Here is a 27002-nt window from a genome sequence, read left to right as displayed (position 1 = left end):
CCATATGGATGATTTGCGCTCAAATTAAATAAGTGAGTCTGTCATATAGTTACACTTCAACATTGTAGATCCCCAGCTGCCATTACACTGAATAGATTAATCTCTGATGTATTCTTCTAATGGCAGCAATTAGAAACTGGCCTTTACGTTACCCAGCTGCTACATGCCCTGTCATTCAGCTACCAGCTGCCCAGAGAGGTCACATGTGACCATCCCCCGTCCCGCCACGGCACACACACTTTATTACAACCCTCAATTAAAGCATCTTGTGGAACAAATGCACGGACCGTAATGCTTTTTGCTAGTGCGTCATGGATACATGTAAACAATGAGTCAATAAGACAAAGGGAAAAAGTAGTAATCACACATTTTGCCAAAATTGAGAACCAGGTCTTATGATCTGTCCTGTGATAGATGGGTTTGACTCCACTGTGATCAGATTCAGAGAAAACGCGTCAAAATTCTTTTCAAATTCAATCAAACAACTAAAAGCCTTTGTAGGGCAGTATGACTGGGCAAGAAAGGACGATGACAGACATAATGCCAGTGTGTGTCTGGATGTGATGGAGTCCCAGATGGTGTGTGACTGCAGATGCACTGGGGTGGAGCCCGAAGTATTGATCATGTCAGTCTGGTAGAGGAGAGAACAGAATCCTGGCCTCACACAAGATCCAAAAACATAAATATTAGTTATGAAACGTTTTATATAAGTAACTGGATATAAAAATTAAGATTTTATGCTGTAAAGATTTTTATGGCATCAATGTAATTGTTTGAATTACCTTTTTAAGGTAAACAAACAAGAGCTAGACAGATATCCGGTGTTGATAGATAGATAGATAGATAGATAGATAGATAGATAGATAGATAGATAGATAGATAGATAGATAGATAGATAGATAGATAGATAGATAGATAAACAGATATAGGCTACATTTAGATAGATAGATAGATAGACAGATAGACAGATAGATAGATAGATAGATAGATAGATAGATAGATAGATAGATAGATAGATAGATAGATAGATAGATAGATAGATAGATAGATAGATAGATAGATAGACTACGTGCTCAAACGTCTCTGATGGTGTTCAAGTCTCCGCCTTGCAGTGACGTCACCTCGTGAATATTGATCCATTTTAATGGTGGTTTTAGGACGCTGTACACTGCCATTATTTTTTAGCCTGCGCCATGAAGATGAGAAGATGAGATCTTAAAAGGTAAGAATTGTGTTCATCTGTTATTGTGGGATGTTTAAGTAAGTTTTCTTTAGATCTGTTGCTCGATCGGGTAAGCTACAAAGAATGGCTTAAACGATTCATTCACCTTGGAAAGGTTACAAGATAATAACTCATCATCGTTACGTCAATATACACGAATCAGTATAAGAATGACAAAAATAAAGTCCTGGTTTACATGGACACGAGCCGGTAGCATCTAAGATGTAACGATAGCCTAACTAAATGAATGTAAAGGAGCCGGTGCTTTAGCGGTGTCTCTGCACATAATAATCCATGATGCTTCTCATTTGAATCTCAGCTGCTGGGATCGATGTCTTTATTATTTTGTATTTCTTTTTGTATTCCCGTCGTCCACACGAGTCGTCATGATATCACTCGGGCCCACATGAAAAATACTCGATACAGTGAACGAAATGGGCTTTTTTTATTATCAAAAAGCCGGGTATGCTACCTCAAATAATAGTACTCTGTTCTATTACCAGAGACTTGATGTAAAGGTTTACGCGCAAAAGAATAGGCCAATCTGCTACATGAGCCCCACCATGATGATGACAACATCTGATCTGCCATTATAACATCCTCTGACTTCAGACAAATCAATCAGATCGACACCCTTTTAGCCTCACTGTTTTTATTCAAGTCAGAAATATTGTTCAATTGCATTAGCCAGAAAGCATTAGATCACGTATAGAAATACGTTCATGGCACCGCTGCCTTTATTTTTTTTAAGAGCCAACCATCAATAAAATATTAAAGCTGTTTCCCCCCTCACAGCTGCAGGGAGAAATGGATCTTGCACACGTGAACTCGCACAGATGACAGAATGGACTCTGTGGAAAGCATGAAGCAACAGCAGCGCGCATCCTCGCCAGCCAGATTCAAAGACTCGCCGACAAAAGCGGCGTCCAAAAGCGCGGCTACTAAAGGCGTCGCGTCGAAGCCCGGCGGTAAAAGCAGCCGCAGTAATTCTCCAGTCACTGTCCACGCGGGGAAAGACAAACACGCGGCTAAAGGCGCGGCCGCTGTCCACGCGAGCGGTGCTGAAAGCCCGACTCTGAGAAGGGCGGAGAAGAACAAGAGCATCGAGGAGCGCAGCAGCTCGTCCGAGGAGCCCTTCGCCGCAGAGGAGTCGCTGTTGGGGGCCGAAGCTGCTCGGGTGGTCTCCGATCAGCCGAGCTCCACGAAATCCTCTCAGGGCAAACGAGAGACCGCGAGAGCTGATGGAGGCAAGCAGACGGCCAAGAGTGCTGTAGGATGCGGCCCGGGCTTCTGGAGGGAGGGATGCTTGCAGTCTGAACTCATACAGTTTCACATGAACAAAAGCCTGAAGAAAGAAAGCGGAATGGCAACGAAGACCCCGAGCTCGCCGGTGAAGGAGCCGCAGATGCCGCACGCGCCGCACGCGGAGGCGAACCGGCCCTCGGAGGCTTTACCTCCGCCAAACCTGGAGCTGCAGGAGGACATCGAGAAACTAGAGGAGGAGAACGATTACCTTAAGGTAGGATGCGATAAAACTGATGGTGCTTGTGTTAATGTGAGTGGAAATATGGGTCTATTTAAAACATAAAAAATAATAATGCATGCGATACAAAGAACGTGTTACACCTCTGTTGTAATGAAAGCAATTTTATTTGTGAATTAAATGAATTAAACCATTCTGAGAACAAAGGAAAAAGTAATTCAAAGTTGTTTTGCCTAAGAAATAGCAATTCATTTGATAAAGTATTTAAAGAACATATTAATACTTGAAAGATATTTGTCCAAATCAAAGTGTGGTATAACTATAATGCAGGGATGTGTTGTCATTGTGAGAAGAAAACAATCAAACCCTTTACATGACTGTGATTCAAGGGCGGTTAATCACTTAACAAATATCTGATAAATTTCACGTAGCCACAAGAAGAAAATATGACATACACTATTGATTTTTTTTTATGTTAAAAAAGTCTCTAATGCTCACCTGCATTTATTTGATACAAAATACAGAAAAAAAAAAACTGAAATATTATTACAGTTTAAAATAACTTGTTTTCTATGTGAATATATTTTAAAGAGTAATTTATTCCTGTGATCAAAGGTGAATATGAATTTATTACTCCAGTCTTCAGTGTCACATGATCCTTCAGAAATCATTTTAATATGATGATTTTCTGCTCAGGGAACATTTATGATTATTATCATTGTTGAAAACAGATGTGTCTGAAATAGAAATCATTCGTAACATTATACAAAACCATTGAAAAGTTTGGGGTCAGTAAGATTTTTTTATAGTCTTAAAGAAAGAAATTAATACTTTTATTCAGCAAGGATCCAATAAATTGATCAAACATTTCAAATAAATTGATAAAATAAAGACATTTATAATGTTACAAAAGATTTCTGTTTCAGATAAATGCTATTGTTTTGAACTTTCTATTCATCAAATAATCCTGAAAAATTGTACATAACGGTTTTCAACATTGATAATAATCAGAAATGTTTCATGAGCAGTAAATCATCATATTAGAGTGATTTCTGAAGGGTCATGTGACACTGAAGACTGGAGGGATGATGTTGGAAATTCTGAAGAATAAATTATGTTTAAAAATGTAACAATGTTTTTCAATTTCACTGTTTTTACTTTACTTTGGATCAAATAAGTGCAGCCTTGGTAAGCAAAAAAAACTTCTTTTAAAAACATTTAAAAATCTTACAGATCCCAAACATTTGAACGATAGGAATACTTTTGAATTACCTTGTAAAATGTTTGAAAACTGTAATCATTTTTCAACATTTTTGTTGAAAGTGCAATAAAAATAGATAGATAAAGATTTTTTAAAACCTATCCAACAACTTGTCATTTGGCAAAACTACTTTAAACTGGATTTTACAAAGATTACTCACCTTAGACATTTTTTTTTTGTCACTAACCCTGCACATAAAAATGATATTTCGCTATTTTAACATGAACTTGTGTGATTTCTAAGCATGAAATTGAAGAAATGCGAGCGGAGATGGACGAAATCAGGGACACATTCTACGAGGAGGACGCCTGTCAGTTGCAGGACATGCGGCGTGAACTGGAGAGAGCCCATAAGAACTGCCGAATCCTTCAGTATCGCCTGCGGAAGGCAGAGAGGAAGCGGATGCGATTCGCAGAAACAGGTGAAATTGACGGGGAGCTGCTGAGGAGCCTGGAGCAAGACCTCAAGGTAGACTCAAATCCTCGAGGCAACTATGATGCCTGTAAACAATAAATGCACAGCTTTACCTTTTCACTGTAGAAACAGTCAAAAATACTGAACCACAAAACAACAAGGAACGAGAGAAGTGTCAGTAACAATACAACCATGTTCTTTCCTCTGCCAGGTGGCCAAGGATGTGTCTGTGCGACTGCACAATGAACTGGAGAATGTGGAGGAGAAACGAACGAGAACAGACGAAGAGAATGAAAGACTGAGGGAACAGCTGATTGAAGTTGAGGTGACAAAGCAGGCTTTACAGAACGAGCTGGAGAAGACCAAAGAGGTGAGAGCATCTGGAAGTACACCGATGTCAAACTGAACAGGGACCAGTATAATAAACTAGATATAACTATATAGCCTATAAGATGTCTCATCTCTCCATACACATTTGAAATTTGCATACACACATGTTTTCAAAGCAGAACAAAACTCCCAAGTATCGCTAAGTTCATGACAGCTCTCAGGAGATTGGTATGGTAATAGATATGATGGACCATTGGACCATTATGAATGGTATGGTAATGTTAATGGATAGATCTGCTGCAGATCAAGTACCGAGACTTGCTACTCTCAATACATTCACAGACACTGATGTGAGCATGTAAGACATGCTGCTGCTGCTGCACATGTAACATACATGATTTAACCCCGTAGCAGATCTATTCAGGTGGAGCTGGGGAAGGTGGAGGGTTTCTTAAAGTATGTGTTTGAATGTTGAGCCGCAGCTCGTTGGATGCTGATGCAACAGCAACCAATCAGATGTGCCATGTAGATAATGTGATCGCTACCAAATGAGTGTGACTCTATGTCTTAATAAAATATGTATCGTATTTTCTGTTATATGCTTAAAAAACATCAGAAAAAATGATAAAATCACAATAATTTCTGCTTAAAGTTATGTGCTTTTAGACAAACTGAACAAAACTATGATTTTTAATTAGACCAATGTAAAAATGCACTTTAACTAAATGACACAGTCATATCATTTGTTTTAGTATAGATAATGAAGTTCATGTTTATTCCAATGCCTTGCAGCTTTCTCTGAAACGAAGAGGAAAAGATGTAAAGACATCAGAGAAGAGGACTCCACAAACCCCAACAGAGGTAAGAGACATTCAAATGTTGTCAAATGCATCAGCAGCTTTTGTAAGGGTAGAAATGTCTAAGTCCTCCCCCCCCATGTTCACTTTTTGGGAATTAAAAATTGTGCTATAAGCACAAGCAGAATTCTTTGCCAACCAGTTGGCTGCCTAAACAAAGGTGCAAGCAGTGCCGGCACCGGGACGAGTGAGGGCACAGTAACTCTTTGGGGGGTCACGAGTTACTGTGCCCCCCTCGCTCCCCTCCCCACTGAACACGAAGTGAAAGTGAAAAGAGAGCACACATTTGAAAACGATTACAAGTGCAGGTGTGTGCAGGTGGTAAATGGTAAAAAGTGATAACCTGCAATTTTTATCTGATTTAACACATAAACGTTTATTTTGTGGTATAAATTAATGTATTTAAGTTGATTGAGTGATGCTAAAAATATATTTTTTGATTTGAATAAAACCAGTTAATCTCACCTACAAATTTTCATGAGCCATGCAGACTTTTCAGAGTCCTACCTGTTCCTATGCCCTTGATTTGCACCAACAACATCAATGCATTAACAATTTGACAGCAAATTCGACACCATTTTCCAAACTATATTTTCTTCCATAGGAGGAAAATGAAGATCTAAAATGCCAGTTGGCCTTCATCAAGGAAGAGGCCATCTTGATGCGGAAGAAAATGGCTAAGATAGACAAAGAGAAGGACCGTTTAGAGCAGGAGCTCCATAAGTACCGCTCCTTTTACGGTGATGTAGACAGTCCTCTCCCCAAAGGTGAGGCTGGAGGTCCCCCCACCACCCGAGAGTCCGAACTGAAGCTCCGTCTGCGGCTGGTGGAAGAAGAAGCCAACATCTTAGGTCGCAAGATCGTGGAGCTGGAAGTAGAGAACCGCGGGCTGAAGGCCGAGTTGGATGATATGCGCGGGGATGAGCTGGCCGGTGGGACGACAGACCCGTCGTCCAGAGAGCAGAGCGAGGCGCTGTCCGAAATGCGGCAACAGCTGCAGTTGGTGGAGGATGAGGCTGAACTTCTGCGCCGTAATTTGGCTGACGTGGAAGAGCAGAACAAGAAAATGACCAGCGAGCTCAACAAGCTCAAATTCAAGGCAGGGTCACATGAGGGCTCACGCTACAACAGCGGGGCGGTCGATGGAGCAAAGTTTGAAGCTCTGCAGGAAGAGCTGAAGGTCGCCAGGCTGCAGATCAACGAACTGAGCGGGAAGGTGATGCAGTTGCAGTATGAAAACCGTGTGCTGCTGTCCAACATGCAACGCTACGATCTGGCGTCCCACCTGGGCATCCGCGGCAGCCCGAGGGACAGCGACGCAGAGAGCGACTGTGGCCGCAGGGAAAGCGACGATGACTGCTCTCGGCTCACGCCGCATCGCAAACGTGAGGGTCCCGTTGGCGGCGAAAGCGACTCAGAAGAGGTCCGCAACATCCGGTGCCTCACTCCTACTCGCTCCCTCTACACCCCAGAGGGACGTTTTTTACCGAGAAGTTTCAAGGACCGCCAGCAGATGATGGATATCCGTATGGAGGCGGAAAGATTGAGCAGGACCATCGATAGACTCATTGCTGATACCAGCACCATCATTGCAGAAGCTCGTGTTTACGCGACCAACGGTGAGCTGTTTGGAAGAATGGACGATGACGATGAGGGCGGTCGAATACGAGAGCACGAGCTGCTTTACCGCATCAATGCTCAGATGAAAGCTTTCAAGAAGGAGCTGCAGAACTTCATCGACCGCCTGGATGTCCCAAAACCAGAGGATCGAGAAACTGAAGAACCTCTGTCAGTAAGTACAAATAAGCACAAGACTTGCACAAACCTATTATGCTTTTTTGGATATATCCTTTCATGTAGTGTGCAATATAGCTGTTTGTGAATGTAAAAGGTCTGCAAAGTTTCAAAAGATCAAAGTGCTTGATAAATGGAGTTTTAGTGATTCCGAAACAAGTCATCAGTAATTCCAGTCTTCCTGCTCAAACCTATGTAGGTTTGTTACAAATTTGCATAATGCCAGCCTATGGTCTTCATTGGCTGCCAGTGAACAATGTCTACCCGGCTCCGCCCTCAAACACTGTTTACAGTTTGGGGCGGGGCAACATAGACATACTATATTTATAGTTGAGGCCTGGAAGAGTTTGGTTTGTGTTGTTGACATGTCGAGACGATGCTGTTTTCTGCGCTGCAAAAGCAAATCCACATAGCATGCACTTCCAAAGGATGAGAACTCGCGCTGGAATTGATACGGTATAACCGACACCATTGTTAATGTTCATATCACTGTGTTTTAAGCACTGAGGAAGATGAACCAGCACAGGACTGCAAACACAAGGAGAATAAATAGGGAGCAAACAAGGCAGGTAAGGAGGGAGGACAGGCAAAAAAAACAATGATCACGAAACAAGATAGGAGTCGACACAATCGACAGGAGAGCACATGGCACAAGGAAACACATGACAAGCCATGTGCTCACACCAAACATGACAAAAAACACAAGCTCGTGGCCAGTAAAACAAATCACAAGCAATGTGCTAACACAAAATGAGACACAAAGAACAATGAGAACACTCATAAGCCACGTGTTCACACAGAACATGACAACATGAAAGCACACAGCTAGTGTAAAACACAAACTGTGTGCTACACAGCACAAGACAAAACATGACATGAAAGCATGCGGCCGATGTAAACTCGAACCGCGTGCTACACAAAACACAACACACGTGAACAGAGCGAACACGAAACCGCACGCGAACACGACAAGACAGAACGTTATGCATGAGAACAAGCGTAAGCTCATCCTGTGTGCGCTCACAACAGAAAACAAACACGCGGAGCATGAATGTTCGAATCCCGACACAAAACCGAAACCAAACTAGATAGATGTGGCGGGATCCAAACACCACTCCCCGCACATGTAAAAAGGCACCTGACATCGACGGAGGAAATGTGGGAATTAGGTTAAACTGTGAAATGTCTGATGAAAATTGGCTAGCAATTTCGCCAAGCAAATGCCAATAAATAGGTTACAGCAGTTTGTCTTTCGAGTACACTTGCAAAATCCGCGATGGGACTGAGCTCGAATAGCTTCCGCGTCAGCGACTTTTTATTGGACAAAATCGCTGTCAATCAAAAGGAGATGCAGTCCTCCAATCATCACGCAGAAGCCCGGAGTCCAGGCCAGCCCACTCCTCCATTCACCCCCAGAGACGCTGAGTGTCCGTGGGCTGGACATAATCGCAGCATTTATCCAATGACCGTCTAGTTTCGAAGCACTGAAAATAACTGAAAAGCAGCCCCATTGAAGTCAATGGACGCTGAGCTTCAATGGGGAAATGCACTGTGACGCTACGGGAATGTATGAGAAGGAAATCGAGTCAGCCGACCTGCTATATGGAGCTGATTCTGAACGAACTCGTCTTCGTGATGAACGTGTTCTAACGCATTTTTAGTCAATAAAATGTTAACACAATTTGACCATTGTTTTTTTGACATTATAGGGGAAGCTTAGCCTGGTTAAAACCAGACCATTCTCAGTTGTAACTGAGTTATGGTCTGGCAAAGCGTCATAGACAAATCATTTCCAGAGGGGCGTCACCAACGGACGTCGCGGATAGACCTAAACCCAATCAGAGCGATGAAGGAGATGACGTATGCAGAGCGGCGGAGAAACATCTCCGAGTGTTGTTCTTTGCTCGGTTTTTAACAAAAAGGAAACGTTCAAATCGCTTAAAACAGACGCGATAGCTGATTCGAACGAGTGATGTTCGACAGCGGCATCCATCTTTGTAATGTAGGCTACAAAATCTGCTTCAAAATCCCAGTGCTGTCGTCATCGTGTAAAGCCCGGCCCAACGTTTCTGATTGGGGCCTCGATTTCGACGGATTGGAAATGGGTTTGAATGAGCTCTTTGCCAGACTAACTTTCAGAGCAAATCTAAATTTGCCGGAAGTTGTCTGGGTTTTCCCAGGCTAGGGGAAGCTGAGCTTCCCTTGAAGTCTTAAAGAAATCACCACTGATTCAGATATAGAAATGGGTATTTGGTTTCCGACACGTGACGTAAGCAATAGACCAATCACAACAGACTGAGCTATCTGACCAATCAGAGCAGAGTAGACCAATAACAACAGACTGGACCATCTGACCAATCAGAGCAGAGTAGACCAATCACAACAGACTGGGCCATCTGACCAATCAGAGCAGAGTAGACCAATCACAATAGACTGGACCATCTGACCAATCAGAGGAGAGTAGACCAATCACAACAGACTGGACCATCTGACCAATCAGAGCAGAGTAGACCAATCGCAACAGACTGGACCATCTGACCAATCAGAGCAGAGTAGACCAATCACAACAGACTGGACCATCTGACCAATAAGAGCAGAGTAGACCAATCCCAACAGACTGGACCATCTGACCAATCAGAGCAGAGTAGACCAATCACAACAGACTGGACCATCTGACCAATCAGAGCAGAGTAGACCAATCACAACAGACTGGACCATCTGACCAATCAGAGCAGAGGAGACCAATGACAACCGACCGGGCCATCTGACCAATAGGCTGTCAGAAAGGAGGGGAAACTGTTTCAGACACAGAGAAATTAAATAAAGTGTTTGTTTTTTTATCTTAGATGTATGTAAACCTATTGTAGTAGACTTTAAAAACCTAAAAACCTTTACAATCGCATAATAGGGCACAGAAATTAACATTCGATCATTATTTAATCACCCTCATGACATTCTGACCCTGTATGTATTTTTTCAGAAAATAAGACATTTTGAAGAATCTCACAACAAGTTTATTGTAATTTCATCTGTCAAGCCCCAAAAAGGACAAAAAAACACCATAAAGCACCAGTAAATTAGTCCAAATTATATTCGTAAATAAATAAAGTTTTGCATGACAAACATACTACATTTTAAATTCATTGAAAAAATTCCCATTCTGCCATAGCTCTCAAATATAGCAGCAGTTTTGACCTCAATGACATTTTGTCATAAGAACAATCGTGTTTGAAGATGTTATTGATTTCAGACTTGAGGTGATGTGAAAAAGTGTGCCATGTTTGATGTGACAGCTATGGTGGAGAGCAGGATTTTGGAGGATAATGATGCCAGTTTTGGTCTGTTTGTCACACAAGGCAATCGGGATATAATGCATGAGTCAAAAAATGGCATACAGATTCTTCAAATTTTACATTAATAAATAAATGCATACATACAATAACAGCATATGGGTTTGGAACAATGATGAGTAAATAATGACAGAATTGTCATTTTGGGGTGAATTATACCATTCATTTCTTACATATAATAAGGTTTGTTTAATGGATGATTGTGATATTCACTTGTTTTCCTCAATATTTATCATATGTAATGAATATTGCACTTTTCTGCCTCTCTATAGACTCACTGATACTCTCTTTCTTCCATTTCCTCTTCCATTTTGATATCAACCCAGATGTTTCAACCTATTATTTTGCTTATTCTCATTCTTGTTTTATTCTCATCTTTATCGTATGCCACTATTTTCAAACTAGTCTTTCTTTTCACTCTTTTCTTTGTTCTGTAAATTTCATTTCTTTTTTTTGTTGTACAGTTTTGTTACTTTCTTCCTTTTCTTTTTGTTCTGTTTTCTTAGTTTGTCATATTGATTTTGGACATGTCATCAAGGTTACAGAAAGCGATGATCATTTCAGGCACAGACTACAGTCACTCAACCAAACACAAGCGTCCACTCACAATCTGCTTCACTGTTTGTATATTCAGTTTATTTGGTGAGTATTTTTTCTGTGTATTTCATGAACTTATTACATTTAATATAGTTTAAATTGTATGTATTAGCATTGTGTCCTGATCAGGGCTTGACATTAACACCTGCAAACCCACCAAATGTGTGTGTATTTCAGCAGTGGTGTGTAACGCAGTCACTCCTACTGGCCGCTTTGGCGGGTTGAAATTTCTATATAATATATACATTTTCAATTGTAGTCTTTTAAAAAGGCATCTGAAAAAATAAACACATTTTTTTTTTCAATATATATCGATACTGAAATATCTAAAACGCTTCCAATACTCATTTACCGCAGAATAGATACACGATACCAGCAGCTCTCTCATCTCTCAGACAGCGAGCGACACACAAACCCGCCTCTCCTCACTCACTCGTTTCATTTGCTCTGGATGAATATTGTTGCTGTTACAGGGCTTGAATTTCGGTGTGGGATCGAGCGTATTGCGCATAATTTTACTCATTTCCGCAGATGTTGTGCTCACACCCAAAGTGCGCACACAGAAAGCCGCCTCTCAGGACTAAAATAAGTTCTTTTTCGCTGCTTAAACAGTCAAACACACACAAAATAATGACTTTTGTCTTCACGTAAACACAGTCAGATATGTTTTAAGTAGGGCTGTCAGTTAAACACGTTATTAACGGCATTAACGCAAACCCATTTTAACGGCGTTGATTTTTTTATCGCGCGATTAACAGTCTTTTTGGCCTAGCAAACTTTGTAGTTTTTTTCACATGCTATTGCAACAGGACGCGGCATAAGTGGCGCTGCGCTATGAAACCCATTCATTTCAATGGCTTGCGCCGCGCGAGGACGTTTTGTTGCTTCGTCGACCAAAGCGCAAGCGGATCTAGCTAGACCGGAAACAAAACAACAGGCACGCCGCACACACTTGTTTGGACTTGCGAGCCGGCCAAATAGTTGGTTAACGTTATGTTTTGAGTGGATGACGAGCGCGAGACGCCGAAATGGTGCCAATAAGATTCTGAATGGAAAGTTTACTTTTAAAAAGTTGCCAAATGGTTTCATTGACAAGACCAAAGTGATCTGTGTGTTTTGTCGTTGTGAACTGAGCTATCATCATCGCAGCACGTCCAGTCTGAAATACCACTTGATGATGGCCAAGCACACACACACACACACACACAGCTGATGCGAATTCTCCGCCCCCTCGTCAATATCAGGACCTCGTCAGTATTTCTTTCACCCTTTTATTGATGGACAGTGTTACATTGTGTGAGAGATTATTTGCTCCAAGTGAGAATGTTAGTGTGAAATTGAACACAGTATTGTCAATGTTGTTTTCAATAAAAAACATTTGCACAAAGCAAGCCGATCCACTTTTCCATGTTGATAAGAGCATTAAAATGAGAAAAAATAATGGGACAAAAAGAAATCAAGAGACATTTAGAATAGATAAAAATGTGCGATTAATTGCGATTAATCGCGAGTTAACTATTACATTAATGCGATTAATCGAGAGTTAACTATTACATTAATGCGATTAATCGCGAGTTAACTATTACATTAATGCGATTAATCGAGAGTTAACTATTGCATTAATGCGATTAATCGCGATTAAATATTTTAATTGTTTGACAGCACTAGTTTTAAGTGAAGTGAACGTAAACATTTGAGAAAGAAAACACGTGTAACAGTAATGTATCCGTGCATCGTGTCTTAAAGTGTCAGCAGCCTAATAAACCTGCTGTCAAATTATGAGATAATATTAAAAAGATCTATATGGTAAGTTTTCCCCATGGTATCAATGGCAAAATTGTGGCCAGTGAAAATGCTGAGTGGCTAGTAACTTTTTAAAACCACTAGCCACAGTGACTGGTGAGCGAAAAAGTTAATGTCAAGCCCTGGTCCTGATTATCTGAATATTTATACAGAATATGAAAGCTTTCATTTTGTGGACTGTAAAACATGTTAAAACATTTGAGCATCGTACATTAGTTAAAATCAAGAATTGTCAGTGCTTCTTTGCAGCATGCATATTCTCACTGAGAATCATTTTACCAGTTCTCTCAGCAACCCCCAGTTGGCCATTTGGGTCTTTGGAGATTAAAAAGTTCTTGATGTTACATTATTATATGTGATGAGTGTCCTGCTTCCTAATATCATCTTCTATCAGATGACAAAGTAAAGCCCTTCTCTGAAGCTCCAGTGCATTTTCTAAAGAACCATGCAAACTCTTTTGGCATCAGGCTGTAAAACACATTTGAAACCTTTTAAAAATAAAGAGTGTGTGATATATATTTATATTTGTATTAATGGTTGATGATCACAGTTATAATTAATGACTATCTACTGTACACTGTAAACAGTGAAAATTGGCAGCTGTTGTTTTTCTACTTTTCTACTCATTGTGAACCTTAAAAATGAACATTATTACTGTTTCTGTTGAGATTGAAGTTTGTGTTCTCTGTCTTTTTTGATTCTCGTGGTTATATTTGTCTGCATGAAACAGAAGTTGCAATAGCTTCCCTATTGTTTTCTCAGTATTGTGTGATCTAATCTTACAATTGTGCGTCATAAAGTCAGAATTGCGTGATATTAAGTCACATTTATATATGTTATAAAGTCAGAGTTATGAGAAGTTAGTATTTTTTTCCCACAGAATTGGACTTTATAACTCACAATTGCGAGTTAATCAGAATTGTGAGAAAAAAAGTCAGAATTGCGAGTTATAAAGTCAGAATTGCGAGATATAAACTCGCAATTGTGAGAAAAAAGTCAGAAATGCGGGATAAAAAGTCGCAATTATCTTTTAAATTGTTTTATTCTGTGGCGGAAACAAGCTTCCATATTTATCAGAGAGAAACTGCTTCTCAAACAAGAACAAATGTAGGGCGGGACTTGATTTTGTCCAAGGGGAATTGATTGGATGGTTGTGGTTTGCTATTGGTCGATGTCGTGTAAGTCATCAGAGAAGAGATGTCACTGTAAGAGGGAGGGGACGTTTTTTTTATTAAAAATGACATGAATGTAAAAATTAATGATGTGCAATTGTGCACAAATAAATAATTTATAATAAACTGCAGTATTCCATAAAAAAATAAGAATCATCATTTTTGATTTAATGGTAGCTTTAAAGTTGAGCTTTCGGTGTGCACAAGGACCCTGAATGACAACAAGGTAGCCCTACAACATAGTTACAGAGGTAAAAATACATGTGAACTCTTACATCAGTGAGCTCAGAGTATTTTAGGCTCTTGACTCTTGAGTCTGTCGGTGTCATTTTCAGTCTGAAGCAGAGTACGCTAATGGATAACTTCAATCTGCAGTTCACTAGCTTATTTTATTAATGCAAAATAATGTAGATTAATAACCTAAAGGATGCAGTTGAGAGGATAGTGTATACTACAGTGTATACTTAAATGTGAAATCGGCGTCTCCGGAGAATGACAGGCTGACCTTGTCGTCCTTTATTGACATGGAAGGAAGAAATGCGCCCGGCGCAGAGACACCAGCCTGGGCCGCTGAGGAGGAGATGGCACAAGTGGCTGGTTTCGGATAATATAGTGTGCTTGTGTTTTTTTATGGGGACTGTAACTGCAGTGCAAATAGTTAAAAAAGAGAGAGAGGTTGTTATTCGTGTTTAGTTGTGACTGAAAGATGTGGAATGCGTTTGGAAATGGATCAAGCGGGTATGTGAGCAAGGCGCAAGGCTGGGAGTTCGTCCCGTGTCCTCGACTAGAGAGGCCCGGTAAGAAGGTCCAGAGTCCCGCCCGGGTTCGTTCGTTCCCGAGCAACCTTCTGGAGCAGCTTCCACCTGGATCATCCGATGCGCCTCGCGCACAGACCCCGAGTCACGAGCACAGTCCACACACACGCCTTAAAAAGAAACTCGAGGACTTAAAAAAGCGCTACGATCACGAGAAAGAGGAGTGGAGGATGGAGAAGGAAATGCTTTTGAGACAAGTTGCCGATATTCAAGTAGCTACAAACACAAGCATGTGACACCAGTGGGTTTTGACCAACCGGCAGTGTGCGTTTCTCTTATTCTGCGTTGTGTTTACAGGGTGGAGAAAACAGAAGGATATTGTTGGACCTGAAGTGTGTTTTAGAGGAGGTGCAGTCGGGGGTGAAGCGTGAGGAAAGTAGACGGGGTGAGCTGGAACTGCAGAACATTAAGGATCGATGCGCGTGGGAAGTGGAGCGATCAGAGCTGAAGAGGCGCATTACTCAGGTATGAAACTTAGAGCCTACTATAGCATACAGTTAGCCCTATTTCTGTAACAGAAATCGGTCTATTTCTAAAGGTGGGTTTATTTGTTAAAGTAACCGAAAGTGTGGAAAACAGCTATTCAGCATTTGCACCGTAGGGTAAAAAAACACAGACTATCGAGGCATGTTGCCACACTAGATGGGGTAAGTTGTCACAATATGAACTTTTTGTTTATTAATGCTGATTTGAGAGGAATAACATTTTTTTGCCATATGAAATAGAACTAGCCTTTTATAAAAATCGAAGATACTAAATATTTCCTTGCATTTAAAATGTATTATACAATATTTAATGTCTTTTACATTATAACGAACAATTATGAAGCACAAACCAATTCAGAAAAAAAAGGAAAATGCAAAAAATATCAAACCAATTGTGTTGCGTAATAAATTATTTAATAAATAAAATAACAGCAAATAAAACATGTGACACTGCTTCTACTGAAAAACAAACAAACATAGTAACCTCAAAATGGTAACAACCAAATTAACTGTTTTAAGGCAAAAACAAATAAATTAACATCACATACATACCAACAAAATTATTATTTTTCGGGTTAAATCAGGTAGTAATAGATCTTTAAGGTAACAATTACAGGTTACCACTTTTTACAGTGTATGAACAGTTTTACAAGATAGTTTAAGTTGTTTAAAAATGAAACAAATCTATATTAGATTATTGGCATAGATGAAGCACACATATAATGTCAAAGTTTTTAATTATTTGTGTGTTTTGTAATGGTTGTCATTGAGCATAGCTCAGAGATTGCACAGGCTTTATGTAACACAAACACTATCAAGTGCAAATATATCCTGTCAACAGCAGCTTTGTGTGCAAGTGGCCACAGAAGACCAGCTCTTTTGCGGTATTACATCATATATTTCATCAATTAATGAAAAAGAAATTTGCCATGACACAGATGCAAATGTAAGAGTAATGTGCAAAGCAAACTAGTGTGGAAACTAATAGTATCTTGTGCTTAGTTTAGTGTATTTTCCCTCTCATATAGAATGCCTTCATTTCTGTTTATGACATCCTTATACACTGTCCAGATCGCCTTGTATTTACTATCCATTGTGAGAGATTTCAATCCAGTCTAAGGCTTTATACTTTATTGTAATAGTGAGTTAGTGACTCAGAGAAACTCCTAATACAGTAGCACAGTCGGCATTGTTGAGATGAATAGGAGAGGAGCTTTGGATTGTTGTGTGAAGGCATATCTTGTGACGGACTACACCTCAGGAGACTCAAGACTCAATGCTGTGCTCCAACTACTGCAAAAATATACAAAAGAATGACCTAATAATGTGTAGTGGTCTTGTACTGATGATTTGAGGTTTTACATTGTGAAACTATGGACTCATGTGTCGCTTGACCGCATTTGCACTTGTTTAAATTCAGAAAGCGATTTGGGTTTAGCCACAACAATCCACCCAAAGTATTGGTTGGTGCAGAGAACAGAATTCAGGGAGGGGTCGAAGTGAACCGTAAAAAAAAGTTGTTTTCTTTGCAGTCCACATCCCACCGCAGCACATACTTTTGTCCCAGTGGATTTCTTCGGTTTACCACTAGGCTTTCACAGCGGGGTATTCGCCAGCATATTTCTGAGCATATTTTTGATCTTTAAAACAGAGATGAGTTGCTCCAAGGCCCCATCCTTAGGAATGTGAGATGCTAAAGGATTGGTCTTGCCGTCTATTAATAGAGAGCTGTTTTTGTGACATTGTTACACAGACACAGACAGTGCACTGCAACCAGGGTAATTATATTTTAGTCTTAAAACTAGCAGCACCCTTGCACTCTCAACTCTGGTTACATGTCCCATCAGTATCTCACATGCCCTCGGCTTGTAAACACATGCTGTTAGTGCACCCAGGAGAACTCATAGGGTTAAGGACAGTGTGCCAGCACATTTTAGTGCTATAGGAGCGCACTGTTTGTACAAACACTGCTTTGCTCTGGACCGTTGCTATATGAACCATAAATAAGATTCACCTATTTTTGTCTTTGCGGTTGCCCTGATGGTGGAGCATGCAGGTTTAGTCCAATCAAGACTTGACTTCACAGCTGAGTTGTCAGCTAGATTATTAAGAATTTAATATTCATTAGCTGTTTCCATCCAAAGTTGCGAATTTGGCTTATGCGCAAAATTGGAATATTGCATAAAACATTTGTGAATAAAGCAGGCTTTCCATCCAATGAGTCGAAGACAACAAAATCCTCACTTCCTGACAAACTAAAAAAGTAGGAGAAGCCACTGTATATAACAATTTTTGTTTAGAATAAGGCAGCGGCCATTTGCACTAAGCAACTAGATTCTATTTACTTTAAGTGAAATAGCAGGATTTTCTTAGCGATATGAAAAATAGCAATAGATTCTATTTATAGTATACTATATAAAAAAGCAGTATTTTCTTTGCAATAAGTGTAAGTTAGAGGCTATTTATATTTATAAATAGTGGCAAATACTATTTGCACCTCAGTCTTGTTGTATATTATAGGGTATGCAGTAATAACATAGAGTGTAAATTATTATATAAATATTAAAATTATTAAATGGATGCCACCTTATTGGGACAATAAAGCCCTCCCTACCCCTAACCAATAAACACTTTATTATTTTAACACACATTAGACACTTTATTTCCACTTTTCAAATATTTTCCTCATTTTTATTGACTTTTTCCGGTCTGATATTGTATGTGACGGGGAAAGGGACTAGAGCTATTTGGGCATTCAAACTCTATTTGCGTCAAAAACATTTTGCTACGTGCCTTACCCCTATACTATTGCTACTGTTGATAACAATACTAATTTTTCTGTAATTTTGTTTGGCCCAACCAGAGGTCAGTGGGCGGAGTTAGTGTAAAAATCCTCGCCAACAAGGCGGGTTATTTGCACTTAGTGTAAATAGACACTCCGATATAATAAATTACTTGCGTCTTAAGAGCACAAACGAAACGCAATAGCGTCGAATATGTGCATCTTGACATTTCCATCCAGCAGTTTTTTTTTACACAATATCCCAAAATGCACATAAAAATAGGTGGATGGAAACATAGCTATTGACAATTGGGGAGCTGTCGGTTCTGTTGATCGGCCAGTCTGATTTTGTTGGCCGTAGGAGAATAGTGGCATCATCATATGTTCAGAAAGACTGTAGTTTGGGGTATATCCGTTTTTTTATGTTCTGGACAAAAGTCTATATGCTTACCAAGGTTTCTTCAGGGTTCTTTGATAAATACAAAGTTCAAAAGAACAGCATTTATTTTAAATAGAAGTCTCTTGTCACCATTGATCAATTTGAATGCATTCAAAAAAAATCTTACCTTTTGAACAGGAGTGTATAGAAGTCTCAACTGGCATAATTATGTGTTATAACTCATGTAGATGACATCAATAGCTTCCATCAGCTGCAGAGTTCAATCAAGCTCTGTGATAAATATGGTTTTAGTGTTTGCTGTCTAGTGCGCTCTCTCCAGGATCATCGGGGGGTCAGCATACCAATGTGGCCTCTCCATTACATGCAAAACTCGCAGCACTAGTCTGAGCTGTTTTTGTCTGTAGGCTTAGGCTGGGCATCCAATAAGGCCTTGGTCAGGACACAAGGTCCATTTCATCCTGTTGCCAACTACACTCCTCATGATTCTTCCTGATGTTTTGTTTTCTTTGTACAACTGTCCCATACACCCATTTCCTCTTTGGTGGTCAGCAAATCCCTGCCTCTCTTCCCCCCACAGCTAGAAGCGCGGGGATGTGGCTTGTTGGGGGAGACTGTGAGGAGTAATGAACTAGGGGACACTCTGAAGCGGGAAAGAGCGGAACAAAAGAGGCTTCTGGCAGACACTCACAGCGCAGCGATGGACCTCCGCTGCAGGCTGGACAGCAGCGAGAAGGGCTGGGTGAAGGAAAAATCTGAGCTGCTGGAACGCTTTGAGGCTGAGAGGAAGGAGTGGGAGAACCAGCTCATGGACATGCAGCGGAAGATTGAGGAGGTGAGTCTGCGGATGTGCGCCACTCCCCACATCTCAGCAGAGAGAACCATATCTGGTTTCAAATTAAATGATTCCCTAAGCGCTTCTGTTTACTTCCATGCTAAATGAAAGCTCTGCCAGTAAGCCTCGATGGATAATGGTAACACCTAAAATTGGAAGCGATGAAGTCACATTATATAAAACTTGGAATTTCAAGCGACTGCCAAAGGAAGTTTAGCTCAGCTTAGCTCAGGCATTCATCAGACTTAAGCTTAGAGCTCCAAACTAGAGGTAGAGAAACTGCATCGGTGCATTTGGCAGATGCTTCATCCAAAGTGCGTTCAAGCTATGCATCTTACTGATAATGAGCGATCCTTCAGAATTAAACCCACAACCTAGGTGTTGCAAGCGTTCTGTGCTCTACCAGTTGAGTAGCACGTCCTAGGTTCAATAGGTCTGTCAAAATGTAGTCCCATAGAGGCTGACTAAAATTCTTAGCTTTAGACCAAGTTTAGATCAAACACTGATCAAACCACCTATGTGTAATTTTAATAACTCTGAAGACTTTTATTAGCTTGCTCAGGTAGGGGTGGGCGATATACCAGTGACACAATCAACCAGTAGAAATGTGTCAACCGGTAGAGATTTTGGACTCTCGTCTCTATCGCAGTTATGCTCACGTGATGTTGCCCTTCTGTGCCATCTCGAAAGCTTATCGTTGAATGGGTTTGTAAGCTTTATGGTTTAAAAACAAGCACAACAAGCAGCAAAAGAGGACTCGTTTTGTTATATGCGCACACTGTCTAAGAGGCTGTTCTTGAACGCGCACATAAAGCCACTGCTCATACAGCCTCTGCTTATATAGCGCGTGAGGACTGAACTGTTATTTTTAGCGCCTTACTGAACAGTCAAATACACACACTTGTATGTCAAAATGCCAGTCTTTGCGAATATCCTCATAGACAAAGTCTTTTATGTCTGAAGTGAACGTAAATGGTTGAGAAAGAAAGCACATGTGTATCATCAGTATATTAGATCACTCCTAAAGTGACAACAGCCTAATAAACCTGCTTTGTTCTATTGTATTTTTTTTTATAGTGCTTAAGGTTTTCAGGTATGTCTATTTCATTTGTGTCTTTGTTGTAGTTTTGTGTCCTATTGCTTGTAACTATTTTCTTTGTTCCTATTTTATAACTGTTTACTTGTATTCAGTGAGCTTTTTTTCACTTTTTTTTTTTTTGTAAACTTATATTAGTAAGGCTAGTGTTAGTTTTTTATGTGATTTTGAAAGTGTTGATGAGATTTATGAAATTTCAATAAAACATGTATATCGTAAAATTTTATTTAAAGCCAAAATAACTATATCTTGATATGTCAGTATTGTGAATAAAATTATTAATAATCTAATATAAGATTTTGGTCATATCGCCCACCCCTATGCTCAGGTGTCTTTTATTAAGGCTGGAGCTAAACTCTGCAGGGCAATGGCCTTCCATGGCTGGATTTGTGGGATCGTGCTTTAGTCTGAACCATGACTTAGATTTTTGGTATGTGGATACATATGCATTTGGCAGACACTTTTATCCAAAGCACCATATTCAAGGAATTTTATCAGTTCATGCATTCTCTGGGAATCAAACCCACAATCTTGGCATTGTGAGCACTATGCTTTACTACAGGAGTGTCAAAACCTGGTCCTGGATGGGCAGAGTTTAGTTCTAAAAGTAGTTAAACACACCTGAACTTGCTAATCAAGGTCTTCAGAGTAACTAGAAACTTCCAGGCAATTGTGTTGGAGCTAAATGTAGGAAGGACGTTGGCCCTCCAGGAGCAGGATTGGAGACCCCTTCTCTACTGATATGGTGTGGAACCAATGTTGGTCCTGGAGGGCCGCTGTCCTGCAGAGTTTAGCTCCAACCCTAAAAAAAAACCTCACCTGTCGGTAGTAGCCTTATAATCTTGAAAACATTGATCAGCTGTGATTGATTAGGTTTGGAGCTAAACTCTGCAGGACAGCGGCACTCCAAGACCGACGTTGCCCATCCCTAATGTAGAGGAAAGGGCATGGCTGGGTTTCTTGTGGAGGTCTGGCATAATATATTTAAACTGGCAAGGGGCAAATGTTTGGGTATTAGAAGATGTACCAAGGACTACATGCACAATTGTTTTGTCTTTTCCAGTTGTACAATGAAGTGAAGGCTCACCGCACAGGATGTTCTCTCAGACCAATTACTGATGGACAAAATGCACTAAGGATCAGCTCATGTTCTGTCAGCACTTTGTCAAGTGAAGTAACCTATCCCTCAGATGCCCAGAGCAATGAATATTCTGAGGCTCTAACCCAGCAAAGCAATGCAAGCATCGACTCCCAAACAAGTCAACTCAGTCACATCACCAGTGAATCCAGTGACCAGTGCAGCGATCAAAGCAAACTATTAAATCAGCAAAGTACTGGTGAACAAAAGGCTATAGACACTGCAGAGCTGGAAGAAATCCTGGAAACCTGTTTAAAATTGAAAATGGAGAACAAGTCCTGCTTCGTTGGACAAGACGACCTCCTTAACCCTTTCAAACGATTTCAGAGCATGGAAATAACATGTGGAAGTGACAAAAAGAAGAACAATACTGCCCTTAATGCGGTGAGACTGTTGTTCATAACGCTATAATCTCAATCTAATCTCTCAGGTGTTTCAATTACTCGATTGCATTACTTTCATGCTAATCCTCCTGAACTATTCCTTATTAGAAACACAAAACAAATCGTAAATTTACTGTACATTTACTTATATTTAATTGTATTCCATGTTAGGATGCTGCTGTGTTTGCAATGTTATATTGTGTGGTCTGAGGTCTAAGGTTTGCTCTTATTATTCCTCTTATTCATTAACAACTTGTAGGCACTTAAAGAAATTGCCCGTGTGAGTGAAGAACTCTGTAGCTACCAGGATGAAATGAGGAAGCTGCCTGATATTAAGAGGTACACCTCATTATGCACAGGTGCTGCATGCATCACAAATGAATCTGATCTTTGCTTCATAATGATCTCACTTTGTTTGGTTTCCCTTCTTAGAAGCCGCAGTGAGTCAATGGTTTTTCCAAGAAGGGCTGAGTTGGTGGAGAGGGTAAAGGATAATTTGGAAATGGAGGATACAGTTTTGTACTTGAAAAACATGAGTGAAGACCTTAAATCCCTTGATGAGCAATACTGGATGAGCTGGGAAAGTTGTAACGTGGAATCACAGCAAAGGGATGCGAAGCCACCAGACAACATAAGACAACAAGCCCCTCCCATACCAGCCCGTAGTACATCTTGGTACATTAGCAGTCCTTCAGCTTCAGAATTAGAGTCCAGTGGTACAGAGGAATTGTGTCAACGGCCAGGAACCCATCCTGAGAGAAAGTACACCAGCCCCGCAATTGTACGAAAATTTGAGGCAATGCTTCAAGAAAACGAGGGGAAAATTCTGACCGACTCTGGGAATGTTTCCTGCAGCGATCCTGTTGATTCCAAGTGCAATATCAGTTGCTGCCAGAGCCGCTGGTCCTGTGATGGAAGTAGATTCGCCAGCAACAACTCATCCAGACATGTACCTGTTAAAAGATGTCTTTCCAACATTGACATTGCAGCTGAAGCCACTGATTGCAGTCTAAACCAAACAGATGCTGTGTGCAAAAACGATCTCAAGAGTGCATCTCATCCCATGAACATGCCTACAGATTCTGTTGCATCAATAGACTTAATTTCGCCATATCCCGGCGCTACAGCTACTCCCAGAAATGAGAGACTTGAGCAGAAAACTGCAGAGTTAAACCGTACACTCTTCCAGGCAGGAATGGGTCTTCGGTGTGATGGAGAACAATCAGTAGAAACATTCATAGAAATGTCCTCAAGTCTACCAGAGGTCATATCTAAGGACACATTTACAGAGAGCCCATCAATGTATGTTGAAGACAATTTAAAGGTTGTGCTCTCGGATCTTGTGCCGAAGGAGGAGGGAAGAACGAAGGAAACAAAGGACCTTGTCTCTAAGTCTTCATCTCCAAAGCAGGAATGTATTCTACAAAAAGACGTTGAAGTTAAACCTTTCCAGACTGAACACACCACACCAACTTCAGTTGACCAACTTGGCCCAAGTGTTGGAGAAACATGCTTTGAAATTAGCGTAAGTCCACCACAGCAGCAAATTCAGATGGAAAGGTGCAGCAAAGTTGTGGATGTTAGTACAGATCAACATCAAGCAGTCAAAAAATCCAAACAGGCCAAAAAGGACATGTGTAGCACCAGATCTCGGATTTTAGAAGAAAATCCATGGAAGCCCTCGACATTAGCAGCCTATCCTCGTCCAATGGAGTCTAGGTCCAACTATGGAGCTGTTGAGAGGATTCTCAAATGTTACGAGGATTTGGAGAGATCTCAGGAGCAGAAGCAGTCACAGCCCAGTCCAGGGAAGGAAGAAGACCTCATGGACCTCTTGGAAATGTTGGATATGCAACATGAGCCCAGATCCAGTCAGAGACTAACGCACACACCGCACCACCAGGTCATAGCCCACAAAGAGACACATGTAACAGTGCAGGTCAGTACTGCACACACTCCCACACATAGACACACACCATTCAAACCACAAAAGCACACACTTTCACCCGAGCTCCACACATTCAAACACATGGTAAATAACTCAGCCGGAGAAGTGTATGAGGTGCAAGTGTAGATGATTATAGTGTATTAAGTTGTAGTTTTTCAAGGAAAGAAGTCACTTTGTTCCATATTTAAATGCATTTAGGTCTGAAAGCCTGTTGTGAATATAGACACGGCAACAACTTCAGCCATAGCATACAGGTAAGAAAAATAGATACAGTATAATAAAAATATTAAGGACACAAATTTTTATTAAACATTTTATACCATGGTCTGACTGAATAGTCGATTCTGATTGGCTGGAAGGTGTGCAATAAAAAACATTTAATGCACAGGTAAGTTCCAAGTCAGTTTAATCACTGTTCTATATTAAAGGTCAAATATTGCGCTGCAAACATCAATAACAGCTTTAAGTTGACCATGGTATTATCGGGATAATCCACAGGCGGATCTTTGCTTCCACGTCGTGCATTAAAATTGTTTAAAGGTGAACTAAGTAACTTTTTTACCTTAACCGAACAGCTTTGGAGTCATTGTAATGTTTATATTACTGATTTCGTGTTGAATGGTGGTCGTCTCACACCCCCCTGGTGCCTGTGGGCCGCAAAACCACCCTTGCAACTTTGGGCCGCCGGCCTCAGTGTTAGGAAGTATCCTGTGATATCAGGTCTCGCGAGGTAACGAATTGCTTTATGGCAAAAAACAGATCTGATAAAATGAGCATCAAACAGAAATAACCCGGCGCCGTATACATGTGGTGTTCGAGGCACAGGGCGCGCGCAGCTCTTAAAGGGGCCATACCTTATTTCCACTCGTTACAGCGTCCATCCTACTGAACAGGTACCGGTGTACAGGGGGAGGGGATCCGGCCGTGAGTGCGAGCCATCTCTGCGTGAGTGCTATTCACGACAGTACAAGTGCTCCACAGCGACTCTAGGGGTCGCTGTTTGACAAAAACGGAATTCCTACTTAGTGCTGCTTTAATGCATGGCTAGCTGTGGATTATCCCTTACTTATTTCTGAAGTCAACTAAGGTTAAAAGGTGGTTTCTTTGGGTGCTGTACAGTGATTCACACAGTAATTGGTAAATCTGTTTTATCAGAATATGTTTTCATCAATAAATAACAGTAAATATATTAGACATTGCTTAGAAAAATTCCCTCTAAATCTACAACCGAAAGTCTTTTCTCATGTCTGGAAATAGTCTATTTAGAATTTATTGTTAAAATACCTCCTTCCCACAAAACCATCAAAGCAGCACAATTAAAATTCCTTAAGTTGAATTTCTGTCAGAAAATATTGGCAGATTGCTCAAAGCGAGAAGCCCTGAAGCTTCTTATTGTTGAAATCGTGCATTTGCTTGAAGGCTTTAAGTGGAAAGAATTAGTGGCACCAAGTTTAATTTACATCTTTCATGTCTAGCTCTTTAGACAACCTCAATTAACTGTTTTTATAGGAGGCAAAGGTATGTGGTGCAATTACAGAAATATGTACCATGGCCAGTATTCCTCTGCACGGACCGCTTTTGTACATTACACAGAATTGCTGGAAATGATTGTCAGATTATGACTCAGAAAGCATCAGAGAGATTTAATCAGTTCTTTTAATTTAGTTAGTTCTAGAATGGAGAACATATGCTGGAAACAAAAGTTAAGCCATTTCCTTGGCTTTCCATGGCATCGAAAGAAAAATAATAATGATATTTTGTGTAAAAATTCTGTATAAAAATGAAGCACTCGCTCCCTTTAGTTTTCATTACTGTAATGAAAATGATCCTGTCTGGACACATTTGTAATTAAAATCAGTTGTACTTTATCAGTATACTTTACAATATATACTTTTTCTGCAGTTTGCATTATAGACTGCAATAAATTAATGAGGATAATTTCAAATAGGCTCCTTTTTTTATTTATGCAAACAAAGCATAATTTATTTTGGGGAGAAACATGACCTGGGCATCTCCTGACAGATCTCGTGAGATTCATTCACAAATATTCTGTACATGAAAGCGCACAGAGTAGGTGCAGTGTGCTGTTGACAGGAATATTTAAACCCGATGATATTTCATAAAAATATTTGTCTCAACAGCAAGGCAAAGAGTCCTCTGTAACTATCAAGAAGAGCTTTTCACGACCCGTGTGTCCTGCAAAGAGGCGTTTGCCCTCTCGTTGGGCTAGCCGCTCGCCCGTCTCATCTGCCTCGTCTCCCTCACCCCCACCCACAGTCTTCACCCAGAGACAAACACTCGCCTACCACACCTTTCACACAGAGACCGTGATCTAAATCTGCGGTAGATACAGTCCAATGCCTGTGTAAATAAACACTGTGACTGTTCAAATGTTGTGTACATTTCTGTAACCATGAAATCTAACTGCCTTTTTCATTCTTTTGTTTACATTTTATTTCTACCAGAGTGACTTAAAAGTTCACAAATGATGTTTTCTGTTTTTATAAACCAGTCTCTTATATTGTATAGCTGCCAATGTAGACCTGTTTTCTGTCTATGCTTCACATGTGGCCTCGTGTGTGTGTGTGTGTGTGTGTGTGTGAGGTCTGATGTCTGATTGATAATATCAAAGCCTGTTTCACATCAAATCCCTTGTTATACCTTTACCAACCTTAACCAAAATGACTCGTTATTATAGAAACAAATGGATTCTACACTTAGTTTAAGTGCTAATCTGATGTGAGACATATCATTTAGACAATGCCTTTGCAGTTCTTTTTCTTAATTATTATACCAAGTGTATTGAGCATTTATACAAATAAATACAATATTGACACTCA

The 27002-nt window shown here is 40.4% G+C and overlaps 2 protein-coding genes across 2 annotated transcripts; both read left to right on the top strand.

Annotated features, from left to right (window-relative positions):
• The first annotated feature begins 1101 nt into the window (after positions 1–1101).
• On the top strand, positions 1102–15484 carry LOC130090648 (protein SOGA3). The gene is made up of 8 exons (XM_056258136.1): positions 1102–1222; positions 2018–2741; positions 4210–4434; positions 4592–4750; positions 5503–5571; positions 6172–7359; positions 11038–11353; positions 15396–15484. The coding sequence occupies exons 2-7, from the start codon at positions 2067–2069 to the stop codon at positions 11146–11148; spliced, it is 2427 nt and encodes an 808-aa protein (XP_056114111.1). The 5' UTR covers positions 1102–1222; positions 2018–2066; the 3' UTR covers positions 11149–11353; positions 15396–15484.
• Positions 14910–27002, top strand: soga3a (SOGA family member 3a). The gene is made up of 7 exons (XM_056258127.1): positions 14910–15310; positions 15396–15563; positions 19343–19597; positions 21757–22215; positions 22474–22553; positions 22647–24153; positions 26304–27002. The coding sequence occupies exons 1-7, from the start codon at positions 14990–14992 to the stop codon at positions 26496–26498; spliced, it is 2985 nt and encodes a 994-aa protein (XP_056114102.1). The 5' UTR covers positions 14910–14989; the 3' UTR covers positions 26499–27002.

This window comes from Rhinichthys klamathensis, unplaced genomic scaffold (genome assembly GCF_029890125.1).
Source record: "Rhinichthys klamathensis goyatoka isolate OS25496 unplaced genomic scaffold, OSU_Roscu_1.1 h1tg000006l_1, whole genome shotgun sequence".
Taxonomy (NCBI): domain Eukaryota; kingdom Metazoa; phylum Chordata; class Actinopteri; order Cypriniformes; family Leuciscidae; genus Rhinichthys; species Rhinichthys klamathensis.
The sequence above is the reverse complement of the archived record's forward strand: the minus strand, read 5'-3'. Positions and strand labels throughout refer to the sequence as shown.